This window comes from Poecilia latipinna, unplaced genomic scaffold, assembly GCF_001443285.1.
Source record: "Poecilia latipinna isolate Pla-1442-1.1 unplaced genomic scaffold, P_latipinna-1.0 Scaffold29, whole genome shotgun sequence".
NCBI lineage: Eukaryota > Metazoa > Chordata > Actinopteri > Cyprinodontiformes > Poeciliidae > Poecilia > Poecilia latipinna.
Window position 1 is genome coordinate 698866 of NW_015112645.1, and position 15038 is coordinate 713903.

General features: G+C 41.9%; 1 protein-coding gene across 8 annotated transcripts in view; it reads right to left on the reverse strand.

Moving 5' to 3' along the window:
• The window catches only part of sh3pxd2aa (SH3 and PX domains 2Aa), a 104004-nt gene that overhangs the window by 41259 nt on the left and 47707 nt on the right, over positions 1-15038 (reverse strand). For all 8 annotated transcript variants that reach the window (XM_015039764.1, XM_015039792.1, XM_015039773.1 and 5 more), the window contains 2 exons: positions 14113-14204; positions 3303-3328 (listed from right to left, as the gene is read on the reverse strand). In XM_015039764.1, the coding sequence (XP_014895250.1) occupies positions 3303-3328; positions 14113-14204 (118 nt within the window). The remainder of the gene's footprint in view (positions 1-3302; positions 3329-14112; positions 14205-15038) is intronic.

The following is a 15038-nucleotide window of genomic DNA, read 5'->3' on the forward strand; positions in this document are numbered from 1 at the left end:
AGGAGGAGGAGGAGGAAGAGGAGGAGGAGGAGGAGGAGCGAGCGAAGGGAGGAGAAGCTGCAGTAGCTGCCAAACCATGAGGTCAGGCCATGAAGGTAACAAATCCAAGAGGGAAACCAAAGCATCCCTGCCCCTGGCAACAGTTACCGGGGAATCCAAATACGTTCCCAGGTGGGCAGAGGAAACCTTTAGCCTGCAGTAACTCTGGAGGAGCTGCAGACATATAATCAGTTGATAAATCTTTGAATTTCACAAATCTGTCTTTTTTTTAATTGTTAGAAATTGTTTAAATAAAGCCACAAAATATCCAGTTTGCAGTTTCTCACAAGCGTCTCCTTTTTCCTGTAACATTTATATTTAGAATTTAAAAAATGTAAGTACTCCCAACTCCATAACCTTCATTTTAATTTAAAGAATTCAGATTTCATTAATTTATAACCTGTTTTTGAACTATTCTTTCCTGAGCCTGTTGCTAACAGTTTGATCCGTTTTGTCCAGAACGTTGGGTTGAAAAGTGCTGTTTGAATAAAGTTGTGTTAGCCATGATGGATGGTTCCAGGTCCAGGATGGGAATGTGGTGTGGATTTCTGCCACAGGCCGAGTTTCTACCCCGGCCCAGACCGTGTCTGCTCCACAATGAGCGCCCTCGCATTTCCTCACCTCCTCCATATTTCACTGGAACACGCCTGAGTCTCCACTACGTAAACACACCAGCAACGTGGCGCTAAAGTCCCAACTTCACTGCTTTGTAAATCACTACTGTGACCGAATAGCATTTACTCCAGTTAAGAGCTCAATGCTATGCTAAATAATAAAGGCTTTATTGGTTCCTAATGGGAGGTTTGACAAAGAGGATCCTGATGCCACCCGACTCCACGATCCAAACGAGCGGTGACAGTTTAACAGGTCTGTAAACACATCTGCCCCCCAGCCGTTTCTCCTACACTTATAAAGCACCAACACACACCGAGGAACAAGGCCCTCCTTCCTGCTCCTTCGACACGGCTGGCCGTTCCGACGTCAGCCTGAAACTTTATCCGCCATGCCACGTAAACAACGTCGGGCCTGTCTGACAGCATCAACCCCTGTGGCCTCTGCAGCGCAGGCAGCAGCCTCCTCCAGTCCTGCAGATCTGACTCCCACATGGGGGAGGACGGGCTCCGTCTGCACTCTGCAGAGGAAGACAGGACCCGGGCCTGACCCGGTGGGGAAAACACACAGCTGACATCTAGAGACCATCATTTTAAATCAGCATTCGAATCGGGTCAGTATTAAAATCTGAACTCAATTTCTCCGTATAAAATAAACCAAAAATTTCTACTGAAGTTCAGTCAAAGAACATAACATGAAGCTGTATTATTACAATTAATAATATTAATAACTAACTTTAGCTAATGTGCTAATATCACATTTGTGCTTTTGCTAACTTTTTCGTACGTTTCTTTTGGCTAGCTTTCGCTATAGTTGTTTTGTTGTTCTTAGCAACATAATTTCTCTTTTACATCAAATAAAGGACAGCTGTATTTGTGACATAAACAGTGGTGGGCACATTTCCACTAATGCACTAATAGTCTTTCAAGAACAGATTATTTGAATTGAGGCTAGTGCTTTTGCATTAGCTTCTAGTAAACACTGTATTGGTGTAGCATTTAGCATTAGCATAACTAATGTTTATGATTAGGCCTTTATGGTTAGCATAACTCACTTTGTAGTTAGCAGTGCTAAACATACCTAGATAGCTTCAACTCGTCTGTTTTGAACAGATTTAGCCATCTGATACCTTGCAGGGTATGGGAATACTTTCATGGCACAATTTGGGACTCCCAGCATCAACATCACAGCCAAACTGGATATTGTTGCTGACCATGTCAAGCCCTTGATGGTCATGTAGGTCAGAGCAATGTTTCTGAATCTTCTGTTTGCTGCGAAAAATCAGACAACCCTGAAGCCTGAAGTGGGTCCCAGCCAGTGTCAGTGAGCTGTGCCTAATAAAGAGGCTGGTAGATGGCTCTTCCTCCCTCCTCTTATTCAAGAAGGCCATGTTTTCGTCTTTAGTTTGGTTAATCAAACATTTCTGACTTCATAATTTTATAAGAGGATAAGATCTAAATCAACAGGTTGCAGCTTTCAACCAATCACATCATAAAACCCCGATGGAACCTAAAATATCAAAGTTCTTTAAAGCAAACAACATGAGGACAATCGAGTCATTTATTAAGCACAAATTATTTCCTGAGTTAGCTAATCAATAATTTTATAATCTGTTCTTTTAAAAGCAGACATCCAAAACACATTTACTGTAATCATCTACCAGACGTCCAGAAGCTTTTGTGAAGCAGCTGCTTTCTGGCTAATACTCTTTAAGAGCCATGACATTGTTAAGAGGCCTAATGTGCAAAAGATCCTTCAGAGGGGACTGGATGAATGGTCTTTCAGTCAAACAACACAGCTGTTTTCCTTGTTTTGGCTTTTGTGGCTTAAAGCAAACATGACAGCGATAATGCTGCAAATCACAGTGAGTTGTCCCAAAGCTGAAAGACTTTGGTGAAAATGCAGATCTGGGTCAGCCGTTTGTAAATTCAACCACAGAGCTGCTAAAACGCTGAATTATCAAATAAAAGGCTGTGAGCTGAACTCCAGCAGAAAGAGAACAAACTGTTTCTCCCAAGATCCAAACCCAAGAGTAATGCTTCCTCACAGCAGAACCGAACCAAACACGTCCCTAAACCACACCCTGTATGGAGGCCCAAAAGTGTCTCAATTCAATAAAAAATAATTACTTAAATGTGTCAAAGCTTATTAAAATAAATACATTAATAATATGTAACTGAACATATATTTAAACAGTTTTAAATATGTATATTTTATTACATAAAGTAATTAAACTTAAAAAAAAAATGTATACAATGTAGAAATTTGAAATGCAGTTTGAAGGATTTCCAAACTAATTATGCATTCATAAAATTTTTAACACATTTTATTAATCATGGATAAAGCAATTTAGCTATGACACATGCAAACAATATTTATGTCTTTATTATGTTGTCTTTAACACTTTTGGCTCTCAATAACCCCATGCTGTAAAATCTTGGACCAGAAGGGACCGGCAGCATTATGGACCCAGCCCCCACCAGAACCGACAGCCAGTCAGCGTCCTGCAGTGGGACTGTAAATAAACCATAGACTGACACGGACTGACAGCTCACACGTCATGCAGCACCATGCTCCTCCAGGAGCAAAACACCGTCGCAGCAAAGCAGAGAAAAACATCAGGTTTGGTTGAAGAAAAGCAGGTGACTTACCCGACTTGCGCTTGGATCCATAGTCCCTGAGGGAGAAGCAACACAGGAGGGACATGGTTAGTGACAGCGGATGCTACTGCCCAAACAAAACATTCAGTCAACACGCATGCATCCTGACGCTGCGGCTCGGCTGCAGTGTGCTGTGCAATGCATGTGTTTGAAGGAGAAAAAGGGAGTCGAGGAGGGAGGGATGACTTTGGCCAGCTGCCTGTACTCTCCGCAACAGACACAAATAAGTCATGTGACTCTAAAGCAGCAACATCTCGATCCCCTTCCTCCCTCTGCTCCCCCTGCGTCCTGTTAGAGGGGAAGACGACCAACCTCTCCCCACATTCGAAGGAGGGGGGATCAGTTTAAGATGCTTTGCTTAATGGCCTGTAATGGGATTATGGCACAAGTCTGAGCTATAGATCAGAGGCTGACGCAGAGCCGATGTACGTGAGGCTCGTCTACCGCGACTGTCAAGAGCAACGCAGGCGGTGGGAGAGAAGAAGATGGAAAAATTGAGGGTTTGGATGAGGACACAAGACAGTATTTATAGAAATAGAAATAGAGGAATGACAATCTGTCAAGCACTGCTCAGTAGATTGAGCCTGTTGTTTCTGTTAAACCTGCCAATGTCACCTCTGCTGCAGTATCTGGGAGAGCTCAGTAAACAGCAGCAGAACGATGCTGCAGCAGCAGCAAAGTTTTTCACCTTCAAACAGACAAACTAGACTTTTAGCAGGGATTCACAATTTACCGGCCAAAGTTATTCATTTTAACATATTGGTGTCTATAAATGGGCTGACATAAACAATGTTTATTTCCATCTTGTTACGGGGTGTGTATGTGTTTCTGGTGTGGCCATGTGGTGTTTGTTTGGTCATGTGACCTTCATAATCAGGACATGTAGATGTCCTGATTATGTGATTATTTAGTTAAAAATAAGTATTTTTGCTTAACTAAAGCCGAAAAGCAACGTCGGCAGCACAGTGGCCCAATATAATACAGGTCATCTGCCATAACAGCAATAATGTCGGATGTTGTTGGGGGGTAAACGTCTGCAAATGTGGAGTCAATTTTTTGTTGTTTTGTAAATTTTCAGCTGAATAAAGTTTGTTATCTGTGTGAAAGATTTGTTCATCGACTGTTAAGAATTTTTCAAGCAGGTAGATAATTATATTCATACTCTTATTCTGAAGGGGATGAAGACTGATGACACATCGGCTCCATTTCCTCCCCTCACATTCTCAGAGTTGAAGCTAGTGCTACATTAGATAATATGCTGACATGGTCAGGAACCAGGAGAGGACACGGTTTGCACTGAACTCATTTACAACTGGACAAACTGAGATGACAAACTGTCTGATTTAAACTAAACTCTGAATGACCGACATTAAACTGAGTAATTTGATGTATCAGATGGAGCCGGCTGAGTTGGCTGAGCAGCCAGTAAGGAAGCCATGGACAGTGGCTAAAGGTTAAAACACTTCAGTGTCCCTTTTAGAAGAGACTGGTGGTACCCAGAAAGTCAGCCCTGGATAAGTGGTAAAATAAAAGGATGTGTACCATAAATCGATGGAAGCACTCTGCGGTCAGCTAAAAGTCAGCAAGCAAGTCTGGCCTTTTCCCTCCTATCTACCAAAGTGGATCTCTCTAATTGAAGCAGCTCTGTTCACGGCTCATCTGAATAATTAGGGCCCTAATCTTGTCAGGTATGAAGATGAGTAAATTGAGCTGAGGGATTTCTGCAGCAGAGGGTAACCGGACAGAAACTGTTCCCTGCGGTGCAGTTGGTGGGGAAGCTAATGACCTCTCACTGTGGGAGGTTAATGAATCCCTCCTCTCGAGTGTCTCCGTGACTCGACTCTGACTAATAAACACACACATTGTCACAGATACAGGTAGGTTAGGAAATCAGTCAGCTCTGTGTCTGGTGTAGGCCGCTGCAGACACAGATTCATGGTGTCACGGCGCTCTCGATCCCTTGTGATGTGATGCATCCGTCTCTCTGTGACTGGCTTCAACAGATGAATGAAGCCTTTATCTCGACCTCTTTATACCAAGAACTCTGTGTGCTGGCAACCAGAATATGCTTCACTGTCACTGAAGAGGGACATGGCAGAACTTCACCTTACACATCCAATCCATCTCAAGTCAGGCTGGACAGTAAAACAACAGGATTGATATTACTTACTTCTGGTGGGTGAAGACTTAAAGTAGAGAACAATAAGCTGGAATCTGATGCTTTTGGATCTGGGTGGAAAATATGCAAATAGGCAGAACGTCTGCCAGGACGGTTGCTCTTTTCACCCAACTTGCCACAATTCATTACAAATTCAGATTGTTTTAGGTTTAAGGACTATATCAGAGATCCAGGGAATGTTAACAAAACTTTCTGTTCATCCAGTACAACCCTTTCTTCAGAACTCAGAGTCTTAAACTTGAGTACAGTATGCACTGTTTATATGATTGCATTACAAAAAGACACAGTCCTCTCATTTTCATTTTCACATTAAATCAGCCTCAACTTTTCCTGCTTTAGGTTAAGCAAGACCTAAAACAGCAGCACCAAAGTGTTGACTTTGTTCTCAACTTGGTAACGAATTTGGTGGGATTCTGAGAGTCGCTGTCCGTTTCTCTGATAGCGTCAATATTTCCATACTTTCCTCATTATTACGTCTCTTTGTGTAGTGCACCAGTCCCTCGTGCAGCAAATCAGCCAAACAAATTTACAAAAACCTCTTTGTCATCCTACTCTACATAGGGACACGCTGCCGTAGATGTATGTGGCGTTGTTGTCCTTCATTTATATGATAGAGGCTAAAAGCATCTGTAGGGGAAGGAGAAGCAAAACAGAGGAGGGAGGATGAAAAGCAGGAGGAGAAACAGATTGTCCAGAGTTTAGCCAGTGACCCACATCCCTGAGGCTGAAATCAAACTCCTCCCAGGGGGCTGAGAAACCAGCTCCGACTGCCAGCGCTTTCCAGCATCTTCTACAGGTTTGAGAAGGAGGAAGCATGAGGTGCAGCGCAGAAAGGACCGACGAGAAGAAGAGCATTATGATTCAGCAGGGAGCCTCAAAGACACCTTGGCAGACAGTAAATACTTCATTCTGGGAACAGAATGTTTGGAATAACTGAGGTTAAAGATAAGCTAAAAGGGCCGGGTGATTTCATCCGTTTTGGTTATCTATGATAATTATTATCATTATTATTAGAAGTTTATATGTTTTTTTAATACTGGCCAAAACAGCAGGACCAGACGTCACTGAAATTTGACAGAGTATCCCCAGAGAGTGGAGATTGGCAGATGGAAAAAAAACAACATACGTTTTGTACTCAGATCTCCACAGAGGCCTGCAGCTCGACTGTAGTTTAATACAATTCAGCAGCACAAAGGAAAAAATATACACCAGCAGTCAAATAACAAACCATACATGCATACTGAATGTATTTTATGCTAATAGGTAAAACAGACAGATAGGTATCCTGAGTATTAAGATATTTCTCAGTTCCAATTTGATTTTCTTTTAAAACTCGTCCAACTTCCCGCTATTGTTCCATCAATGGTCTTTAAATGACCTTTGAACCCTCAATCCTCAATCCAAGGTCACCAAGGTCAGTAGTTAAAATATTTCAGAATGAAATAGTGCATTTATTTCTAAGTATTGAATAAAACTCAATGACTTGGAGTTTATTTTACATGAACAGATGAGATTTTGGTGAAGTTTCTATGTTCCTCCCTCAGTTGCTTTAAAATCCACTGTGTTTGGCCATAAGAAGCTTTTAGTGGAAAAAATTTAGGTAAAAAAGTAGAAACACCTGGGAATGTTGGTGTGAAGTTAAATGTACTTGGATTCGTTCAGAAAGTATTTAGTTACATACTTCTATGTGTGGTGGATTATTGCCTTTTTACGAACCTTCATGGTTCTTCAAACAACAATCTGTGAATAGTTAAAAGTTGGTGCCTCTTCTAAAACTGTTCAAATACCAAATGTAGCTTAATATTCATTAATATTCACAATAAAAACGTCTTATCTCTACCACAGGAACTACAGTCTTCCTTATGTCTGCTCTAAGGGGTTCAGCCAATCAAGAGAAAGGAAAATGAATGGTGCTTCTGGATTGGCTGCTTTGCAAACTCTAATCAATAGCATGTCAAACATGCTATTGATTAGCATGTTTGACATGCTCTGCACTGTGCAGTTCAGCTTCCAAAGCTGCATTTTCATTTGCTTATTTTAGACATGCTCCATAAAAACTATTAGCCTGTAGGTGAATTTCCATGAATAAATGAGTCACATTCCACAGAAAAACCTCACAGGTGGAGAGGGTCCTCTGTAAGCTGACATGTTTGACTGAAAAATTACGATTTGGCGTTTTTTCATGAATGTTTGCTGCTAGAAGAGTCTGTTAAAAAGCCGGTGTTCCTCTCTACTGTCACCATGGTCTTCTTCAGGGGGAGCGTCTGTAGCAAACCCTGCTGCTTTCATTTAATCTACTGTTGCACCTACAGACTTTAAACATCAGGATTTTCAAATAATCTTCTTTTCCCACTCAAACCACAGAGTAACAGGATCAGTCAGCTGCCTTTTAAATCAACTATCATTACCGTTTCATTAGTCCTCATTTACCTGTGTGATTTATACACTTTATATGGCTTGTGAAATTAGTCTGGGAAGGTAATGGATTTTATGCTGATGAAAACAGCTGATCAATGTTTATCAGCATAACCTACTGTGATTGAATACCGCCTCATTAACAGCCTTGTGAAAAACAAATACTTCCTGATTATCTCCTTAACCTCCCTTTGTCTCTCTTGCCTTCTGTTTCCGCTCAGATCCGGCGTCAGCCCTACGTGTGGTCATGTCTCGGCCTAATCTCCCCAGCAGCCTCACCTTACCGGTCCGGTCATTTTTCTCCTCAGGAAGAACTTCACACAGTTAATGTGACAGCTGTAGTCCACGCCTTGTGAATCTCCCCCAAACTGTTGCTTATGCACCTCTTTTCCTTCCACTCAACTTTACAGCTGCATGCTGGAATCGATGTTAATGAATATTAAACAAAGCCTGTAGGCTTTGTGTGTGTGTGTGTGTGTGTGTGTGTGTGTGTGTGTGTGCGTACTTGCGTGTGTGTAGGCACTACTGATAGCTTGGACCCAACAACACATTTCCCAATTAAAAATCATTTTGCATCTGTTACCAGTCTGCAGTGAGCATTCAGGTTAGAAGAAGCTTTTCTTCTGTCTGCATCACAAAATGACCCACAGCTTCTCTCACATCAGAAACACAAACACATTACCACCTACTTATTCCTGATTAACCCCCAAACACTCGCCTGCCCTCCCCCGCATCACCGGGGGTAAACCTTCTGCTTAAAACGTCGTCTCCAAGGAACTGGAAAGCTGGCCAATCACACGAGTTCATGACTTATCTCTGCAATAATCTGATCATCATGCAGCCTCCTCCGATCTCCTGCAGGCTCAAACCAAGGTCAGACTCTATTGTTGCTCATGCAGCGGGCTGTGAGGGGGCGCAGTGACGGATAGCATCTCTACAGCCAAGATGCAGGATGCACATATTAATAAGGAATCTGTCGACATCATGGTGTGGAGAGGACAGATCATCCCTTCTAGGGTGATGTTTTTATGAACAGACACAAATAAAACAACATTTGATAAATGATAATGATGTAAAGAACAGAAGAAGATACTAAAAAAAAAGAGGTGGAATGGGGGGCGGAGGAGTCCAGGAAGAAATGGATACAGCAGAATAGAATTTCAATGCAGTGGAAATTTATCCGAGTAAGATGTGAGGATAGGAGGCGTTTGATCAGGAGCAGAGAGGAACGGACCGGCAGCAGAACTGGAAAAGCAGCTTCATCTGTCTGGACTGTGAAGAACGCCACCGTGTGGACAGATGTTGTACAGCGGATTAGCCTGAAAGCAATAACACAGACGTCTGGGAACCCCTGATTCTCACAAAAAAGCAACCAAAAATTTACATTTTATTATTATTTTCATCCAAATCCAAACAAACAGACACAGAGGAGAGAGGTGTCATTTTTAAAGAGCCACAATGGCTAACTTCAAACAATCAAAAATCTCCTCTGGCTTTAACTTAACACCACTTGAAAACCCCACTACATGCATAATAGGGTTGAATAAAATAAAGACGGGATAAATATGAAAAACAACAAAAGCTAAAGATCCTTTTCTATCCTCGTCTTTCCATTTACAGCTTCATGACACAAGATTTCAACATTTGTTGAGACTTTCTAAATGTTTTGCATTCATAAAGAAATCACTGCTGCTGTTGCACAAAAAATGAAGCAAAAATGTTTCATTTTAGTCATAATAAGAGGATCTTCAATTTCCCAATTTCCCAAACATCATTCTTTGAAATGCCAAAAAATGGCAATAATTTCTGCATCATATTTTTGTTTACTTACACATTAAAAGCAATAAGATGAGCAGGATTTGGATCTGGGTGTTTTCTGAAAGGATCCTTGGATTTAAAGAGCAAACAGCTGATTGCATCAGAGTGACGTCACCAACACAAGTCCTAATGTTCCCCAACAGGTGCAGTACCGCCTTCAGCAGACAGGGGTCAACAATGCACAATAACGAAAAGAAAGAGGCTTTTTCCCTTTTCATTTTGATCACTGAAAAAGTGAATAAAAATAAATAAAAGATTCTCAAACACATCCAGGCAGAAAATTAGCAGATTCCATTCCATAAACATTTCTGACTCTCCAGATTAAGAGAAATCAGGAAGTCATCCTGACCCCTCACCCGCTGTTCTTGACCTCCTCGTGTCCCTAGAGGACTCCGTCCCTCTTCCTTCCTTCCTCATTTAACAGGAAGTGATAAAGCGCACCTCACCGCCTGCTCCGTCCATCTCCCCCCGCCCCTCCCACAGCGACCATGGTGAGTAAGTGTGCATCACAGGGAGCAGCAGTGAGTCAGACGCTGCATCTGGGTGAATGAGTGCATCCAGAGCGGAGGCTGGGCCGGGAGAGGTGAAACAACCCCAAAACAGTCAACAAGCAGAATCAATTCTGCTTGTTAAAATAGAAACCTGCCTTGGGTTTGAGCGTTTCCAAATGTGGCTGAAAGAAAAACAAATCAATGAAAGCTCGCTCACAAAAAATAATAATGTCTCAGAGGCTGCACGCTGAGCTGACCGCTCCTCCTCACTCTGACATGCTTTAAGTGTTTAAACCGACTGAAGACGGTGCTGTTCACCGCTCATCGGGTCTCCAGTGAGCTCCTAAGAGCTCATCCATTAAGGCTGAGAGAGCCTGTTGAAAGATGGGCGGATGGAAGGTGTAGGGCAGACCAAACACGACTCGGTGCTTGTCTGGCATCGGTTCTGTTTCCTCCAGAAACCCATGGACTGGGCCACAGAAGAACTGGTTCTGCCTGGGAACCAATCTTTAGCTCCACTTTCAGCCAGAGATAAGTTCTATGATGCAGGTCAAAACAGTGAACAGGTGCAGTTTGAATGCATATGTAAACGGCAAGCGGACCGAAGACCACTCCAAAAGCAGGTAGTGGACTACAGCACAGGGCATTCTGGGTAAATAAAACCAGAACAAACGCAAGAGGCTAATGCTTGCAGGAGAAATATCTATTTGTCTTCTGACAGACAAAAGAGAAATCTTACAACCGCGAAAATCTGACGCTGCTCCATTTTTGTTTACATATTGTGAATAAGGAAGTTGTGCTCAGTTTCTTCTTCTGAGGTTTTGTTTCCTGCAGTAATTTTTGGTGCAGCGCCCCCACAGGCAAGGAGGGAAATAGGTTTTTCAGTTAGTTTGGATCATTTGACAGCACATTGTGCGATAAGATCCAAGACGATCCAGCATGTTGAACATTCTGTATTTTAGACCCAACGTCTTTTTGAGTGGACTAGATCACCCTGAGCACACCAACCAGGGAAAGAATATCTCCCATGATTATCTTAAGAGCCATCCTGATGATCACAGCATCTGTATGATTGCCAGAAGGGGAAAATCAGGACAAGAATCAGCATGAAAATCTGATGCCATGTGAACCAGGCAGCAGTTTTTTAAACATTAAGATTTTATTTTCCCCAGCTGTTGTATTTTCTGGTTCATTTGATTTTGTCTTTCCACTGAAACGTGAGACGATGTTTAAGTTTGATGACCAAAAAGTCTTGAGATTTAATCAACACGGTGATAAAATATTACAAACACGCACGCACGCACACACACCTAAACACACACACACACACACACACCATGATGGATTAATAATAAAGCTAAACTGTCCATCCATCTCCACATCTCTTTTCACCGCAACACAAACACACACTGTCAGACACACACTCAGGACTTTAAATCATCTGATGATCTCATCCCAAACGCCCCCGTCCCTCCGTCTTTTCATCTCTCCATCTTTTCATCCCTCCATCTTTTCATCCCTCCATCCTCGGATACATTTTCATTTAGAAGATGCACTGAGGTGAAAGAACCAAAGAGCCACATCCACTTTACTCCTCACAGCTTTGGGTTATGACATCTAACACACCATTAACTGAGCAGAGTGAGTTCTTCAGCCACACTGAGTGTTTTTTCTTATATTGAGGAAAGATGAGAGAAACCAGAGGAGGTTCTGAATCGATTTTTGTCAGAACTGGTCCAAAGGGCAGCTCTCCGTCAGGCCTGACTGTTTCAAACAGAACAACCTGCTGCAAACAGCTACATTCAACTCTTCTTGGTCCAGAACTTTTAATCTATTTTCTTCTGCTTCCCTCTTTATTAAATTTGTCACACATTTTTCTGTCTGTGTAAAGAAAAGTCAGGATGAGAATTACTACTAAAAGTGTAAGTTTGTGAGTGTTTGAATTAGGGATTGGATTCACAGCTGGAGATGAAAAATCTGCACAGGGATTAAAAATGTTTCTGTAGCTCCTGAAGAGCTGAAACATGGAGGTCAGTGAGCCGTTGCTTCAGATGTTGCCTCATGTTCCAGTTGTAGATTAGCAGCTGGCAGCGCATGGATAAACTAATGGATGGAAAAAATGTAATACAGTCTTGAGTCAGCTAATGTTTTATTGTAGTTGCTTTCAGGAAGGCAGATTTTCTTTTAATCTTTTAAAGTGGTTTCAATCAGTGGTTTAAGGTTTTCAGAAGGTGTCCAGAGTTTCTCTTTGTAACTATTTCCGTTGTAGCTGAGCATAGCTGCATGTGGTGAGCGTGTTTCAATAAAACCGGTGAAAAGTAGGGGATAAAAAGCAGAGTCAAACAGCAGCAGCAGGCAGAAAGTACCAGAAGGTGCCAACTTTCTGGTACCTTCTGATTTTGTAAATTATGATAATTTAATGCATTGTTGGCATTTTTAATGGACTTTCAATGCAACTTTTAGAGCAACTTTGCATTAAAAGTGTCATTATTTACCAAATGACACTACATGACAACAGTCATAAACATTCATAAGGACTTCATGTTCATGGCAGGTGTTATGTCATGTTTATAACAGTGCCATGTCAGTCTTATGCACACCCCTTCAAATAAAGTGTTACCTTAAGTTTTAGTTGTCGACTGTTTGATTACTTTTTTTGTTTGCTTCATTTGCTTTTTGTTTGCGTCTCTTTTTGTTTGCATGTTTTCTCTGTTCCTGTGCATTTGCACCTGTCGGCCACCGTACAAAATTATCTTTTGAAGATAATCTTTCAGCAGGTATTAAATTAATATTTCATTAAAGCCTCATTTGTGTGTTAAAAAGGTTTTATTATTGGTCAGCCGTAATATTCTAATGTTGTCATTACTGTAAGCAGAACATCATCTTAAACACCAGAAAAAAGGCTAAAAACAGAAGTGTCAGTGCAATTAATGTATGTGTTTCACTTAGGGAATTGAGTTGCTAAAATAAATGAACTTTTCTACAAAATTCTAATTTTCAAATATGACTTGTGTAATAAAATCCAACAGAAGCATTTATTTCTGCTTATTGGATGTAACAAAAGAGTTAAATATGTCACCCATAGGCAGTGAAGATGTTCCTCTGTTGAAACTTCATTAATGCTAAACTATTCACTGATGTTAATACAGATGAAATACAAGAAGGTACAGTATGTATTTACTGAAAAAAGAAGAAAAACAAACATCAAATAGAGGCATGGAGAGAGACAGTACAGGTGAGACGAAACGCTGCGTAAATGCTGGAAGATGGTATTTGTTTCAGCGAAGGTGTTTATAACCTTGAACCGTCTCACCAATTAGACATACTCAAATTTATGAGGTCGAGTTGGATTCAGACAATTAGAAGCAGAGGAGTGGAGAGATGATCTAGTGCAGGAGAAGCACTGACAGAGAGGGGTCACATGGAGAGGCAGAGGAGGAGAAACACAGAGGAAAGTAATTAAAATACGAGGAGTCTAGGTAGAGCTCTGGGTTGGATCGCCTCGGGTGCACCCATCTCAGCGCAGACAGAAACACATTACAAATGAAGGGTGCGATGCCGGCGTTTCGGGATCGGAGGGGAGAGCGTGTTCTCTAATTAACAACTACCCAACGGGGCCATCCCCTGCTGCAAAACAAGCCAGTCTCCTCCTCCCATTCTTGCATCCATCAACTTCCCTCTCTTTATAATCTGGAGTAAAGCTTTAACGCACAAACTCCGTGAGAAGGAGCTGATCTGGGAATAGATATGAAAGCAGGAATAGATAGAGAGGTAATGAGCTCACAGCAGTCCAGAGGAGATCTTTGTTACATGACCGTTCAGGGTAACATGGTGAGTTTATGAGAAACACATCATCATTATGTTTGGCTGTGTGTGTATGTGTGTGTGCAACACTCACTCAACTGGGGGGTTGATGTCCTCAGCTTTCGTCTCGAAGAAATGCAGCACCTCCTCGCTCTGAGAGATGTGAGGAGGAAGTCTCACCAGAGCCTGAAAATGGAAAGAAAGAGGGAAACATGAAGGCTAGCAGAGGAAAACATGAAGGCTAGCAGAGGGAAACATGAAGGCTAGCAGAGAGAAACATGAAGGCTAGCACAGGGAAAAATAAAGGCTAGCAGAGGGGAAAATGAAGGCTAGCAGAGGGAAAAATGAAGGCTAGCAGAGAGAAACATGAAGGCCAGCAGAGAGAAACATGAAGGCTAGTACAGGGAAAAATAAAGGCTAGCAGAGGGAAAAATGAAGGTTAGCAGAGGGAAAAATGAAGGTTAGCAGAGGGAAAAATGAAGGCTAGCAGAGGGAAACATGAAGGTTAGCAGAGGGAAACTGGATGCAGCTAATAGGCGACTGTTAGGGTCATGTGTGAAAGATCCAGCATTAACCTGCTTTTGTCTCATAACCCAAAAACAACAACATTATGGGCAGTTTATTCAGTTAGGTTGGGATAGTGTGCATTCCCACCAGCCCTGTTTGGTCCACTTTAATCAAATTCTAGTTTGTTTACCTAGAATGTCCGGTTTGGTTGGGGAAGCGTGAATGCACAATCAGACTGAAGCGGACCAAAAAAGCGAACACTGGTCCGGCTACAAACCTAAGCCTTGGTTAGGCTAAAGTAAATTCTGGTTCCCACCAGAAGCAGGAAGTAGACTATAGTGGATTGCATTCTGGGTAAATACAACCAAAACCAAAGCGCACGTGTAGCACTAGAGGGAGAAATGTCTGGTGGTCTTTTACCAAACATAAAAGAGAAATCCTACAACCACTAAAACCTAACACCTCTCCATTTTTGTTGCATTTTGTGAAGAATGAAGTTGCACTCAGTGTCTT